The sequence below is a fragment of the Bos indicus genome, chromosome 18 (genome assembly GCF_029378745.1).
Source record: "Bos indicus isolate NIAB-ARS_2022 breed Sahiwal x Tharparkar chromosome 18, NIAB-ARS_B.indTharparkar_mat_pri_1.0, whole genome shotgun sequence".
Lineage (NCBI taxonomy): Eukaryota > Metazoa > Chordata > Mammalia > Artiodactyla > Bovidae > Bos > Bos indicus.
In genome coordinates this window covers 17,212,176-17,228,524 of record NC_091777.1, presented here as the reverse complement: position 1 = coordinate 17,228,524, position 16,349 = coordinate 17,212,176, and the positions used below count along the sequence as shown (strand labels likewise).

General features: G+C 45.4%; 1 protein-coding gene across 1 annotated transcript in view; it reads left to right on the top strand.

Moving 5' to 3' along the window:
- ABCC11 (ATP binding cassette subfamily C member 11) overlaps window positions 1-16,349 on the top strand; it is a 78,226-nt gene that overhangs the window by 47,517 nt on the left and 14,360 nt on the right. The window contains exons 17-22 of the mRNA XM_070770521.1: window positions 666-755; window positions 2,944-3,047; window positions 8,681-8,878; window positions 12,159-12,385; window positions 12,496-12,633; window positions 13,876-14,062. Of these exons, the coding sequence (XP_070626622.1) occupies window positions 666-755; window positions 2,944-3,047; window positions 8,681-8,878; window positions 12,159-12,385; window positions 12,496-12,633; window positions 13,876-14,062 (944 nt within the window). The remainder of the gene's footprint in view (window positions 1-665; window positions 756-2,943; window positions 3,048-8,680; window positions 8,879-12,158; window positions 12,386-12,495; window positions 12,634-13,875; window positions 14,063-16,349) is intronic.

The following is a 16,349-nucleotide window of genomic DNA, read 5'->3' as shown; positions in this document are numbered from 1 at the left end:
AAACCTGCTTCAGATGTTTTCCATCCTAGTCTAATTTCCTGCAAGATTAAAATTCCACAAAGAGAGCTGTCTTCTCCTGGGAAAATAGTGGTGTTGCTGTTAGAAGAAGGGAGAGCGGCAGGCAGAAACAGTAGGTATCCCTTACAGTGCTGCCTCCTGACAACATTGATGACATCTACTGATATTTCAGGTACTGATCTCTCTGCCCTGCTGTAGGCCACATGTCCGCTTGGGCTGGTGTCAAATCTGTTTCGAGGAGCTGTTTCAGAAGCGTATTGCTACAAAGCGTCTTAGTGATTATCTGTAGGCCTGCCAGTTGTCAGATGAGGAAACAGAGAGGTTAAGTGATTTGCTTCTTGAAGCTGTACAGTATCACGATGACAATTCTGGTCCCAGGTCACTGCTTTCTTCCTTCTCTCCTGCTCTCTCTCTCAACCCATTCAGCCCTTGGGAACCTCAGGCTCTCCAGGGTCTATTGAATGGCTGGTGATGGACCCCCTTTTCAGAGTCCAGGCAGATCTGCAAACTCTGCTGGTTGGAGTTAAACTTGGGTGGGGTACTGGTGGCAACCAGAATAGAAGGCTTCACAAGGACTCTTCTTGACCAGGAAGGAGATATAGGAGATTGGGAGGCATACTGTTTCCTTTTTCTTTTCCCTGATCCAGTGCTGGAAAATCAACTGTCACAGAAGGAGAAGATGGAAGAAGGGTCCTTGAAGTGGACAGTCTACCACCACTATATCCAGGCGGGCGGAGGTATGGGCTGTTAGCTGCCCCAGGCCAGGCCTGCTCACGAAGCTGGGTCAGACTGGAATGTGCAAGGTCATGGGAGGTAGAGGGACTCAAACGGTCATGCCATTCATGAGTTTAACTTGCATAATTCCAGCCATACTCAACTATAATAACTCTACCACTGTAGTCAGTGCCAGAAATTATGTTTCTATGTGTATTTGTGTTAATATACCTGGCATTTAAAAAATCAAATATGTCAAGGCATATAGACATGTAAATTATGTTCATGAAGGGAAACGTTTATAATTTTTGCCTAGAAATAGGCATGGCATGCATGCCGTGAAGGACCACATGGGGGAAGCACCAAGTTTGGCCAGTGGTGGAGTGGTAAGAGAAAGCAGGGCCCAGAGCCTTTACTGGGGTTTCTGTGGGAAGAAGTGGGTGAGGCAGGGTAGGCACCCTGAGTAAGCTTAGGATTGGACAGCTTGAACAATTCTGGAGGGCTCATTGCTATAGTGATGGTCCTAGATGTCTGATACCTGGTCTTAGGGTGATTTAGGGGAGGGCAAATATTGGCTTGGTGGGTGAGAGTTTGATAAAAGAGGTTATTGGGAGGGTGGGCTGTGGATTGGTTCGTTTGTATATCAAAGGTGTGCCTGTAAGGAGTTACTTGCTGTTTCTAGGAATTAGCTAGCCTTGGGATTAGCAGTCTGTCAGGATTAAGGCCCCAAATAACACAGTATTAGGAATATAGAAAATAAGAAACATTTTACATTAAACATAATTAATATTTTTAGTGAAATAAAGAATGCCATAGTACTCTTTATCTCAGTGCTTTTCATACCACAGGTCCCAGCCCACTAGTGGGCTGTGAAATCAACTGAGTGGGTTGTAAGGAGCGTTGAGAATAGAAATGTGACTAGAGTTGAAAATATCTGCAGAAGTGATGTTGGTGAAGCTTTCATTTTATTATGTATTAGACTGTATATCTGAAGGTGGATGGCAATAAAAAGTTTCAAATCTTCTGCTTTATTTAATGGTGTATGTTACCAAATTCACACATATATAACTCTACAATGTTGTAAACATGAGACCAGGTATATGCTACTGTGGTTTTGAGTAACTTAATTTTTGAGAGTAATTTTGACTCCATGCCAACTTTTTATTCTTCATTGATTTTGGAACCTAACCCTGCACAAGGCGTGTCTTCTCTCTACCTGTCTAGGGAGGAGGAGGCAGGCTGTGCATAGGAGATTGCCATCCTCACCCCTTCCACTGTGAGCATCCTTACAGGATATAACACAGGGCCTGACCAGAGCAGGGGAGCAGCAAATACTTGTGAAACGCAATGAATGAACCAAAAAACCAATTGATCTGTATTTAGGAAGTACCTATTATGAACCAGGCTCTTGCTGAGTTCTGGAGGGGAGGGTGTATAAAGTTGCCTGAGAACCTACCCTGTAATCTAACTAGAGAATTAAAACATTCATCCAGTTGGTAGCAAGAGAGAGAGATCTCCAGGACCAAGCATGGTCTCAGATGTCATTAAAGAGAGTTGGCCCTTGGGTGGAGCTTAAGGAAGAATTCAAGAAAAAGAATATGGGCATGAGGCACAGACTGGATAGGTGGGTAGAGTGCCAGGGCAAGAGGTAGATGGGAAAGGAAGGCGTGTACCCTAGGTTTTCCCATCCTTGGCTTCACCACTCTCCAGCTCTATGACTTTGGGCAAGTTACTTCCTCCCTTGGAAACTTGGCGATAGGCATTCTGAATTCAAAAATAATTCATGTATTTAGTACTCTACCTGGCACTTGGTACATAATAGTGAAAGGTAGCTGTTGTTATTTTGAATGTTGAACCCTCAGGGCTTGCATAAGGGCAACCAGCTTCTCTAGAACACTGCTCACATAACCAGGCACTGGGCTGGGTACTTGACACACGTTACCTCATAGCACCTTTAGAGCAGCCCCTTAAGGCTGCAGGACTACCATCACCATCTTGTATGTAAGGAAGTGGAGTGTCACTGACATTTGATCCCTTGCCCAGGTTCACATAGCTTGTAAGTAGTTTGAGCCAGCATTTGAACCCAGGGCTTTCTAATCTTGGAACCCAGCTCTTTCGAGTCTTCTAGGGTGTCTGAGGAAGATCCAAGGGCCTGGTGTGGCCACGTACTTTCTTTTGGCACCCGTGTGTCACGTTCCTCTCTCTCCCCAGGTTACCTGATCTGCAGCATGATTTTCCTTCTCATGGTGATGTTAGCCTTCTTCCCGGTGTTCAGCTTCTGGTGGCTGAGCTATTGGCTGGGCCAGGGCTCAGGGGTGAGTGCCATGTGGGGGTGGGGTGCATTTCTGTGGACCTGGGTGGAATGGGGGAACTTCTTTTTCCTTGGGGCCCCATGGGTATGGGTTAGAGAAGCCCATGGCAAGCCCAGTACCTGCCCTTGCCATGCTGATGAATGGGGCCCTAGAGGGAACCCTTGGGAGCTGAAACTCTGGAGCGCCCTCCCAGGTGGGCATCCTGTGTTCACAGAGCAAGAGGTCACCTGTACAGTCTCCTAGGAACAAAACCAAGAGGCCTCTGTCCCCAAACAGCTCTTGACACCAAGAATGCTTTACAGTCTGCTCTAATATGAGTTAGAGAAGGGAAAAGAAGTTCTATCCATCACTCCTGACAGCAGGGAAAGAGCTGAGCTCCAGTATGACTTGCACAGAAGTGATCTGGGCTTTTGAAAGGGAGAATGAGAGAGGAGGGAAAGCAGGGGCTCTGCTGGGCCAGAGAATGAAAAAGTACAAAAGGCTGGTGAGTGTCAGTACAATTAAGCTATCAGTGTCTGCAGCCAGCTTTCTCCTCCCACAGAGAGTGGGGGACAGAGGCTCTGTCCTTTCTGAGGATTACATTTTAAAGGAATCATTCTCAGATCTTTAAGAAAGATGCTTCTGAGTTGCAAGAGATACACAGTCACAGCTGTGAGTGCTTCTTAGTAAGTGCTCTGAGGAAGAAAGATCAGGGGCCTGCCAGGAAAACAGTAAATTTTCCTGGCAGAGGCACTTTAATGAAGGTGGGGGGAGCTGGGGTCCTCCGAGGGACATACCTTAGCCTCTAGGAGCCACGCTAAGGTTCGGTCAAGTCTTTTAGTGCAGGAGTTCGGACAGGGTTGTTTGTGTTGAGGGTTCTGGAGCTCTCAGCCATTATGTATCAGATTAATTCATTAATCTTTCCAACCTCATTCTGAGGTAGGTATCACTGTCCCCATTTTATATTTGCAGAAATTATTCTTAGAGAGGAGAAGGAGCCTGCCCTGAGATGTCAATGTGCCTTGAACTCTGTGCTCTGAATCCAGGCTATGTCTTTCAAGCAATCTATTTGGTTAACTTTTGAGTCATGTTTCAGACGGAGTTTGGTCAGGAAAGCAGGAGCCGCTTGAAATATTTAGAGCTTCCAAAGATTTAATACACAAGTTAGAGGCTACACAGCCATTGGAAGGGCTGGAGGAGAGAGGGAAAGCAGGCTCCGGGAATTTTAGCAGCAGGCAGCACTAAATGGGCTGATCCTTGGAAGGATGCCTGCTAACCACTGGCTGAATTCCAAGCTCCATGCACCTGTCCACAATTGCCACCAGAGTATAATGGCTTCTCTTTCAGCCTTTAGATTTTCTGTGAGTGCCTCTCTTTGGTAGAATCTAACCTAAGACCATGCTGGCAAGGAGTTTGAGAAAAAGTTCTCAAACTCTTCCCTGAATCACATTGGAGAGTGTGGAAGGAGGCAGAGGTGATGTCAGATGACCATCTAGTGCAGATTTCTAACAACATAGAGTGAAGTAATCTATCAAGCCATTTTCTACCCTGCCAGAAGAGAAGAGACTCATATCAGACAGCAGGCTGCCTTAGGACAAAGATGCATTGAGGAAGGGATGTATAGAAGTCCTAATGGTAGTGGAGTTGAGTTTGGAACAATCAGGGTAGAGGAGGCAATGGAGTGGAGGCAAGACCTGGATCAAGGAGACAGGCCACTGAGACTGATGCTGTAGTGGTCCAGGGGATCAGCACAGGGCAGTGGGGAGGGAGAAGGGAAAAGCGATAGCACTGAGCAGGAAGCTTTTAACATATAGTTTCACCTTCTACGGGCTGCTGAGTCTTCTGTAGCCCCAGGAAGACATATTTTTCTCCCTGCTGAATTTCACCCTGAACTCAGATGGTTTGAACCTCTGAAAAAGAAAACTCACAGTTTTCCTCTCTCCACACGTAATGTCTCTGATATGCAAAGTGCAGGTTTTGGTTTTGGTTTTTCCCCTCTGTGTCAACCAGTTCTCCAACTCCCTGGACACTCGCTGGGTGTACTACAGTTCAATTCCATTCTGATACTACCTATCCAGAGTTAGCAACACCTCACAGGTTAAGGGTTCAGTCCCATAAGACTGCTCATGTGCCAATCACAAGTCTAGACATTTTGTTCAGTTGCTCAGTCATGTCTGACTGTTTGCACCCTCATGGACTGTAGTATACCAGGCTTCCTTGTCCTTCACCAACTCCTGGAGCTTGCTCAAACTCATGTCCATTGAGTCAGTGATGCCATCCAATCATCTCATCCTCTGTCATCCCCTTCTCCTCCTGCCTTCAATCTTCCCCAACATCAGGGTCTTTTCCAAAGTATTGGAGTTTCAGCTTCAGCATCAGTCCTTCCAGTGAATATTCAGGTCTGATTTCCTTTAGGATTGACTGGTTTGATCTCCTTGTTGACTAAGGGACTCTCAAGAGTCTTCTCCAAAACCACTGTTCAAAAGCATCAATTCTTCAGCACACAGCTTCCTTTATAGTTCAACTCTCTCACATCCATACATGACTACTGGAGAAACCATAGCTTTGATTGGATGGACCTTTGTTGACAAAGTAATGTCTCTGCTTTTTAATATGCTTTCTAGGTTGGTCATAGCTTTTCTTCCAAGAAGCAAGTGTCATAATGTCATGGCTGCAGTCACCATCATGGCTGCAGTGATTTTGGAGCCCAAGAAAATAAAGTTTCTCACTGTTTCCATAGTTTCCCCATCTATTTGCCATGAAGTGATGGGATCAGATGCTGTGATCTTTGTTTTTTGAATGCTGAGTTTTAAACCAGCTTTTTCACTCTCCTCTTTCACTTTCATCAAGAGGTTCTTTAGTTCTTCTTCCCTTTCTGCCATAAAGGTGGTGTCATCTGCATATCTGAGGTTACTGATATATCTCCTGGCAATCGTGATTCCAGCTTGTGCTTCATCTAGCCCAGCATTTTGCATGATGTACTCTGCATATAAGTTAAATAAGCAGGGTGACAATATACAGCCTTGATGTACTCCTTTCCCAATTTGGAACCAGTCTGTTGTTCCACGTCCAGTTCTAACTGTTGCCTCTTAACCTGCATACAGATTTCTCAGGAGGCAGGTAAGGTGGTCTGTTATTCTCATCTCTAAGAATTTTCCAGTTTGTTGTGATGCACACAGTCAAAGCCTTTGGCGTAGTCAATAAAGCAGATGTTTACCTGGAACTCTCTTGCTTTTTCTGTGATCCAACAGATGTTGGCAATTTGATCTCTGATTCCTCTGCCTTTTCTAAATCAAGCTTGAACATCTGGAAATTCATGGTTCATGTACTGTTGAAGCCTGGCTTGGAGAATTTTGAGCATTACTTTGCTAGTGTATGAGATGAGTACAATTGTGCAGTAGTTTGAACATCCTTTGGCATTGCATTTCTTTGGGATTGGAGTGGAAACTGCTGAGCTTTTCAAATTTTCTGGCATATTGAGTGCATCACTTTCATACCATCATCTCTTAGGGTTTGAAATAGCTCAACCGGAATTCCATCACCTCCACTAGCTTTGTTCATAGTGATGCTTCCTGAGGCCCACTTGACTTCATATTCCAGGATGTCTGGCTCTAGATGAATGATCACACCATTGTGGTTATCTCGGTCATTAAGATCTTATTTGTATGTTCTTCTATGTATTCTTACCACCTCTTCTTAATATCTTCTGCTTCTGTTAGGTCTCTAGTATTTATTGTGCCCATTTTATCTGTCTCTTATTGTGCCCATCTTTGCATGAAATGTTCCCTTGGTATCTCTAATTTTCTTGAAGAGATCTCTAGTCTTTCCCATTCTATTGTTTTCCTCTATTTCTTTGCACTGATCACTGAGGTAGGCTTTCTTATCTCTCCTTGTCTTCTTTGGAACACTGCATTCTGATGGGTATATCTTTTCTTTTCTCCTTTGCCTTTAGCTTCTCTTCTTTTCTCAGTATATCTTCCTCAGACAATTATTTTGCCTTTTTGCATTTCTTTTTCTTGGGGATGATCTTGATCACTGCCTCCTGTACAATGTCATGAACCTCTGTCAGTAGTTCTTCAAGCTCTCTATCAGATCTAATCCCTTGAATCTATTTGTCACTTCCATTGTATAATCACAAGAGATTTGATTTAGGTCATACCTGAATGGTCTAGTGGTTTTCCCTCCTTTCTTCAATTTAAGTCTGAATTTGGCAATAAGGAGTTCATGATCTGAGCCACAGTCAGCTCCCAGTCTTGTTTTTGCTGACTGTATAGAGCTTCTCCATCTTTGGCTGCAAAGAATATAATCAATCTGATTTTGGTATTGACCATCTGGTGATGTCCATGTGTAGAGTCTTCTCTTGTGTTGTTGGAAGAGGGTGTTTGCTGTGACCAGTGAGTTCTCTTGGCAAAACTCTATTAGCCTTTGCCCTGCTTCATTCTGTACTCCAAGGCCAAATTTGCCTCTAGTCCAGATATCTCTTGACTTCCTACTTTTGCCTTCTAGTCCACTATGATGAAAAGGACATCTCTTTTGGGTGTTAGTTCTAGAAGGTCTTATAGGTCTTCAAAGAACCGTTCCAGCTTCAGCTTCTTATGCATTAGAGGTTGGGGCATAAACTTGGATTACTGTGCTATTGAATGGTTTGCCTTGGAAACAAAGAGATCATTCTGCTGTTTTTGTAGTTCTGATAAATCAGCTATGAATTGGGGATTCCCATGACTCCTTCTTTGGGCCTGATAATTTTCTATATTGGCTTACAGAACTTAGGGAAATACTTTTATCAGTTTTTAAATAAGGGATATAGTAAATGATGCAGATGCAGAGCCAGATGAAAAAATATATAGGGTGAGGTACAGAAGGGTCCAAAGTGCAAGAGCTTCTGTTTCCATGGAGTTGGGGTACACCACCCTTCTAGCACATGGATATGTTCACCAACCTGGAAGCTCTCTGAATGCCATGCTTTAGGGATTTTTATGGTGGATTCAACATGTTGCTCAGTTTTAAAGAATCCGCCTGCAAAGTAAGAGACCCTGATTTGATTCCTGGTTTGCAAAGATCTATTGGAGAAGGGATAAGCCACCTACTCCAGTATTCTTGGGCTTCTCTTGTGGCTCAGCTGGTAAAGAATCTGCTTGCAATGTGGGAGACCCCAGTTTGATCCCTGGGTTGGGAAGATCCCTTGGAGAAGGGAAAGGCTACCCACTCCACTATTCTGGCCTGGAGAATTCCATGGACTGTATTGTCCATGGGGTTGCAAAGAGCTGGACATGACTGAGCAACTTTCACTTCAACATGTAGACATGATGGATCATAAAGTAAAATTCCAGCTCCTTCCCATTTCCAGAAAATGGGAGTAGGGCTGAAAGTTCGAAGCTTGGACTCATGACATGGTCTTTCTGGTGACCAGCCCCAGTCCTGAAGCTATTTAGGAGTCCCCAGCCCCTAGTCATCTCGTTAGCTACAAAAGACTCTCTCATTGCTCCAGAGGCCCGTGTCAGAAACCAGAGTCAAAGACCAATTATTACCACAAATGAAGCCCCACGCACCCCCATCACCTAGGAAACTGCAAGGGTTTTAGGACTTGTGTGTCAGGAATTGGGGACAAAGATGAAGCATATTTCTTATCATACCATACTCCCTGTCCTTTCTTGAAGAATAATAGCAGTCAAGAGAGCAACTGGACCACTGCAGACCCAGGTGACATACTGGACAATCCTCAGCTGCCCTTTTACCAACTGGTGTTTGGCCTCAGCGGTCTGTTGGCAATCCTCCTGGGCATCTGCCTCTCATTGGTTTTCACCAAGGTGATGGGGAAGGCATCCACAGCATTGCACAACAAGCTCTTCAACAAGGTATGGGTCTGGGCACTGGGCATGGCCACAGGCTGAGCCTTGACCTTGCTCAACTCTTTTTTCTAATTATTAGGCTTTATTTTTTGAGCAGTTTTTGGTTTAGAGAAAAATTGAGCAGAAAATATAGGGTTCACTTTTACCCTTCACCACATCCTCAATTTCTCCTATTATTAATAGCTTGCATTAGTGGGGGACATCTGTTACAGTTGATGAGTCAACATTGATACATTATTATTATCAAAGTCCATAGTTTACATTAAGGTTCACTGCTTGTGTTGTACATTCTATGCGTTTTGACAAATGCATACTGGCATGCGTCTACCATCAAGTATTATACAGAATAGTCAAACTACCCTAAAAATCCCCTTTGCTCAGCCTATGTATATCCCTCCCCTAGACCTCTGAAAACTGCTGATCTATTTTGCTGTCTCTGTGGTTTGGAGAATATAATGTCGTATAGTTGTGAGTTTACACTGGGTCACTAACTAGGTGGGAGCAGGCCAGAGAATGAGATAGGTTCTTGAAACTCTCCCACGACTAAGTTTAATGCCCCTTCCTAGAGGATCAACCCTCAGCTATCAATGCTGGCCTCTGTTGGCTGAGCACAGTCACATAAACAGTTTCTTCTAATTTCCTTAAGTTCCTTTTGAAGTGGGTATTTTACTCTTATCTTACACATGAGAAAATGGAAACCCCATATGTGTTATGGTTAGAATGTATGTTATGGCTAGAATACCAAGTTATCTATAGTGTCACATTAGCTCTTGGACATGTCCTTTCTGTCTTTCACTTATCGAATATTACTGGGTGCCAGGCTCTGGAGTAGGCACTTGGTTCACAGTGGTGAGTGAACAATGCAGATGTGGTTTGGGTCATCTTAGCCTACAGCTTAAGGACGGAGATGGACAGGAAAATAATCTGTTGTAATATGATGTGCAGAGTTAACCATGGGGGTGGCACACAGGACCATAAGAAAATGGCACACCTGACCCAAGCATGGGGGTGGTGGAAGGAAGGTGGGAGTCCAAGAAGGCTTCTTGGAGGAAGTGACCTCTATGCTAAGATCTGAGGATGAACGAGATCTCGCCAGGTCAAGATTAAGAGGTGAGCAAAAGCAGAACATTTCCAGAGAGCTGCATGGAGCTCAGGAAGGCTGGAGCTGAGAACTGTAGAGAGGGGCTTCTCAGAGGGATTCTCGGGAGGCAATGAGGGCACCCGTCATTCCTTGTAGATTCAAAGCAAATCCTTTAAAAATATTTTTTTTGATGTGGGCCGTCATTTTAAATATCTTTATTGAATTTGTTACAATATGTTTTGGTTTTTTGCCACGAGTTTCCTGACCAGGGATCAAACCAGCACCCCCTGCAATGGAAGGCAAAATCTTAACCACTGGATCATCAGGGAACTCCCACAAATTGTGTTTTAATTTAGGAGGGTGAGGCCAAGGCATTTCCCCACATCTCAGATAAAGCAACCGGCTTGATGAGCCAGAAGGCAGGAGAGGGAAAAATTACTCCAAAGCCTGGCAGTCCTTACCACCTAATCTGTGGTGGTGGCAGCAGATAGCTGGTCTCTAAGTTTCTGACTACACATTCCCAGATTCTAGAAATACCTAGTACCCAGGCCTTCTCAAAGTTATGTTCTATATTTTAATTTTGAGAAATGTTCAAGTTTTTTTCATTAGAAAATACATTTCATATTTTAAACATTTTCTTTTTGCTCACCCTTTTATGGCTTTATTGATCTTAAATTTGCCATGTAGTTTTAGATAATCACAAGTAAAGGAAAAATCTCTGAAAAAATTGGCTCAACTATAAAATCAACAAATATAAAAACAAAACTAGAACCAGATTAATTTACTACTTAAGGAGGCAACCAGAGATCCTGACCCTGTGTCCCCACCATATACTCCTAATCCCTAGTGAGCATGGGCTCTCACCAAGACCCCTTTCATGCCACAGCTGAGCTGAGTCCTGCCCCCCCTAACCCCTCACTCCTCAAAAGTGCTCGGTGTCCTAAGGGGGTGATTGCTTTAGTCTTTTATTTGTGATTGTGAATATTCTTTTTGCTTTAGCTCATGTATTTAACAAAAGATTCTGGAGATAAAATTAAAGACAATTTAGAAGCAGAAGAAGAAAGCAAGGATCTCACAGTCTGCCCCACTGATGTTTGCTGCTCCCTACCTCCTACCTTGGGCTTGCCTGGTGGCTCAGAGGGTAACGAATCTGCATGCAAGGAGAGAGACCTGGGTTCAGTCCCTGGGTCGGGAAGATCTCCTGGAGAAGGAACTGGCAACCCACTCCGGTATTCTTGCCTGGAGAATTCCATGGACAGAGGAGCCTGGCAGACCATGGGGTTGCAAAGAGTCAGACACAACCAAGGACTATTTGATGATGACCTTCTACCTTAGACAGCAAGCAAACTATACTTATCAGCAGGATCCAGACATTTGCCACGAGGGCTGCTGTAAGAGCCACTTCATGACTCAAATAATAATATTAATGTGTTGGTTGCTCAGTCGTGTCCGACTCTTTGTGACTGCATGGACTCTAGCCCACTAGGCTTTTCTATTCATGGGATTTTCCAGGCAAAAATAGTGGAGTGGGTTGCCATTCCCTTCTCCAGGGGATCTTCCTGACCCAGGGATTGAATCTGCATATACCCTTTACAATTTTATTTATTTACTTACCTCTGTGCAGGTTTTCTTCAGTTGCAGTGGCCGGGGGTTGCTCTTTGTTGTGGTGTACAAGCTTCTCATTGCAGTGGCTTTGCTTGCTGCAGAGCACTGGTCTAGAGCGTGGGCTTAGTAGTAGTGGTGTATGGGCTTAGTTGCTCTGAGGCGTGTGGCATCTTTCCAGACCCAGTATTGAACCGGTGTCCCCTACATTGACAGGCATATTCTTAACCACTGGACCGCCAGGGAGGTCCCAATATACCCTTCTAAATCATATATTTTAGTATACTTGCAGAGTTGTACAATCTTCATCACAACTCTGAAGCATCATTATCATCCCCATTTTACAAATGAGGACCCTGAGACTCAGAGAGTTTATATGTAACTTGCCTACAGTCCCAGAGCAATAGGTGGAAGACGGGCAGCCCTGGAGTCCAGGCAAACTGACACTGTGGAGCCTCTGCCTTTAAGTCGTGCTCTACGTTGCCTTCCCTGGATATCCTTCAGTCTGCATCCTGTACATCATTCAGAGCTTGAGGATGTCTTCATCAAGCCCCCACCATGGCGTGCAGAGCCTTGTGACCTGGGTTGCTTTTGCTCTCACAGGTGTCCCACTGCCCTATGTGCTTCTTTGACACAACCCCCACTGGCCGGCTCCTGAACTGCTTTGCAGGGGACATGGATGAGTTGGATCAGTTCTTGCCCATAATGATTGAACAGTCTGTGCTCCTGGCTTTGGTGGTGATCATCATCCTGTTGATGATCAGTTTCATGTCTCCCTATATCCTGCTGATGGGAGTCGTCATCCTCTCTGCTTGCCTCATTTATTTTAGGTGAGTGGGTTCTTTTTGCTTGTGAATGAGGTTTGAGTCTAGGACCGACCTAGAACTGGAGGGTGTCAGAGGTGGATGGCCCAGGTCGCTCCCTCCCGTTCTCAATGCAGGATGTTCAAGAAAGCCATCAACGTGTTCAAGAGACTGAAGAACTACAGCTGCTCCCCTTTGTTTTCGCACATCCTCACCACCCTGCAGGGCCTGAGCTCCATCCATGTCTATGGAAAAACTGAAGAATTCATCAATGAGTGAGTCCTTCTGCTCTCTGAGGGTGATGGGGAATGTGGCAATGGTGGGGAACAGGAAGGAAACAGAGCACCTGGGAACAGCACCATCGTCAGAAGACTCAGAGCGATCATTGTTTTATTCCATTTATTTCACTGCACCTCCAGAACCCCATCTGGAAGATGGTACTTATAAGAATAAAAAATGTAAGGGATATGAAAAATGTCTGTCAGTTTTAAAGACCTGTGCTGTTATATACATATTTTAATACAATGAATGGTCAGATGTATTGCCATGTTAGTACTGAATGCATTTCTTTCTTTCTTTCACTTGCAAACAGATATCTAAATATAATAAAATAATAAAGAACAATAGTTTTCGAAATAGCAGAATTTTCTTCACTATTCACACCCATAGATTTGCCTTCTAAATGTTTGTTGAAACAATCAAATCCTATGATTGTTGCTGAGGTTTAACTGTGTAACATAAACTTATCTACTTGTAAGCATCAGTCAAACATGGTCTGCACTGAACTACAAAAAGTTTGCAGTCTAATGGAAGACAGGGGACACAGATGTATATTTTTGTAATAAGACAAGTGTTGAATACAATGCAATAGGGAGAAACGCAGGTAGAATGACTTGGGGTTTCAGAGGAGAAAGTGATAACCCGCAGCTTGGGATCAGGGAAGGCTTTGGGGAGGAGGCAACATCTGAGGTGGCCTTGAAGCCAGGGAAGATTTGGGCATGGGAGATGGTGTGTGCTCTGTTAACTGAAATATTGAATGAACCATGGTGCCAGCTCTCCCGTTGGCACTAGAGAGACCCAAAGACTGTGCAGAGACTAGGACTAAGGGATCATTCAGTCAACATTGAGACCCTCCCAGGTGCTCAGCACCCAGTGGGGATACAGCTGTGAGCAAGGTGAACAGATACGAAGAAGGGATTGCTTTCCTTCATTCACTCACAAATCTGGGCCTTTATTCATTCTTGTTGGCCCAGTAGAGTAACTTACCCATCCTGAATCAATTATCGAGGCGAGGAGAAGAGAACTTCTAATAGGCCTAAATCGGTCCGAGCTCACTCCTAGATCTGGGGTCAGGTGAACTCCATGGCTGAGAAAGGAGTAGAAAGGAATCCTCTCCAATTTTCTTCGTTGGTTCTTTGGTGAGACTGGGGAGCTGGATGCTGGAGAAAGCAACCAGTGTTAGGAAACCCTGGGTCAGACAGACACATGTGACTTTCATGTTGTCCTTTCTTTGTCAGGTTTAAAAAGCTGACAGATGTACAGAATAACTACCTGCTGATGTTTATGTCTTCCACGCGATGGGTGGCCTTGAGACTGGAGCTCATGACCAACCTGGTGACCTTGGTGGTAGCCCTGTTTTTGGTTTTTGGCCTTTCCTCTGTCCCCCATTCCTATAAAGCCATGGCTTTCAGCCTCGTCCTGCAGGTAAGGGATGGACTATCAGACAGCAGGGGGCCAGGGAGGAGGCTGGTGGTGGTCTGTGGCCTGTGGGCAGACTTGGGGGTCTGTGGGACTTTGATTACACCTTGGGTTTTGGCCATTTGTGACCTTATGAACTGGATGCTTGGCTTTCTGAATCTGCAGCTTTGTTCTGTTTCCTTGTCACTTCCGAACTGGGAAGCCTACATTGAAAGGTATTTAACAGAATCAGAATATTGGGATTGAAGAGAAGCCCAGAGACAGCAGAGTCCAACCTTCCTATTATGTAAATGGGGAAACTGAGGCTCAGAGAGGGGAAGGAGTTGTCTGAACACACAGAGCTTTAGAAGCAGAGCCAGGGAAGACCCTGGACCTCTTGGTTTCCTGTGGTGTCTTTTTTACTTTACTGTACATACCCTGAGTCAGTTGTCACTTTTCTGAGGTACCTGGGGAGGCTATTTAAAATGTAGGTTTCCCAGTTCTCCTCTGGGGCAGGCCTGTGAGGCTTCAAAGTGCATAGACTTGAACCCGAATGCTCGGCCCAGCCTGGTAGGCTGATTCAGCTGGGCTCATGGAGCTGACAGGAGGGCCACACTCCAGAGCACAGAGGAGCGATTCAGAGTCAGGTCCTGGTTGGGTGGGGTCTTGGAATCTGATTTTTAAAATGGGTTCTTGAGGGGACCCTGGTGTAGAAGCTTTTCATGTCTCATGGCCTGAATTCTTCCATGCCCAGGATCAGGGCCAAGGCTTATGTCCACAAAGTCCTGGGGAAGGGCTCTCCCCAGAGGGCTGTGAGGCTAGTTAGGAAACTCAGTAAACCGTGGGTGCACAGTTCCATTGGCACCCTCTCCCACAGGGGTAGTCGTTAACCATCCTCTCTCATTCTTTCTCTCTAACTGGGCTTGGGTCTTGTGTGCCCCCTGCTGAGGCATCCTTTTGGGTGCAGAGGGGCTCCTTCCTGCTCCTTGTTGAACCCTGTGGCAGACACACATGAGTGCTGTGCTCACATGGCCAGGCCTGTGTGCAGACTCTTCTGAGGGTGCACAGGCCATGCCGGTGGCTGTGTGGTGCGCATGCCCACAGACAGCCGCCCCAGGCCTTAAGTGGGCAGCTGGGGAGCTTGCACTGAGCCCATGCCCTGCTGGACACTTGCTATGCTTCTTCCATTGAACTGTCACCACATTCCATGAGATGCGGCCAAGTGGTTAAGAACATGTGGCTTGGAAGCTGCAGGTTCTCAACAGGCTCTGTTCGTTATCATCTATGTGACTTTGGGGAAATCTGTTACCCTCCTTATTCCTTTTATGAAAGGGAGATAATAAAAGTTCTGGAATCATAGACTTGTAAGGAATATATGTAAACTCAAGGGTTCATACGTGTTAAAACCTTGGCCCAGAATAAACGCTGGATAAACGTTCCCTATTATGGTTCCCAGCTTACAGATAAGAAGCTACAGTTTCCAGAGTTAATTTGCCTGTGTTCCCACAGCAGCTGAGAGACAGGTTTGTCCATGGTGGGACACACTCTTCTCTCTCTCATTTCTTCTGACACACAAATATATAAACACACACCTGCACACACATGAACACATGTGCATGTGGCCCACTGCAGAATTACCCTGAGCCTTCCAGAACTCTGGGGAGAGGCCCCACACTGGAGTCCTGGGGGACACGCGTCACTAAGGACAGAGATGCCCCCTGCCTGCTGAACCCTGTGCCTAGGTTATCTAGTGCTGGAGCAAAGAGTGGGTGGAGGCTTTGCTGTCCCAAGTGCACCATGTATTGGGGTGTTTGCTCAGGGTTGACCAGTTGTCCCACCACAGGACACCAAGGAGAAACTCTGCTAGAGGGCCTGAGGATTTAAGAATGGCCCTAAGTTCATCCTTTCTTCTCAATGTCTGGTGTTCTGTTTGAGTGTCTAATTTCTATGCTGGGTAACAACTTCTCAGCCCACCTGCCTTGCCCATCCCTGAACCCCTTCCCATCCACTTTCTTCAGTTTAGCTGCTCAGTCATGTCTGACTCTTTGAGACCCCATGGACTGTAGCCTGCCAGGGTCCTCTATCAATGGAGGTTCTCCAGGCAAGGATACTGGAGTGGGTTGCCATGCCTTCCTCCAGGGGATTTTCCCAGCCCAGGGATCAAACCCAGGTCTCCATCATTGCAGGAGGATTCTTCACCATCTGAGCCAGAAGGGAAGCCCAAGAATACTAGAATGGGTAGCCTCTCCCTTCTCCAGGGGAACTTCCTGACCTAGGAATTGGACTGGGGTCTCCTGCATTGCAGGTGAATTCT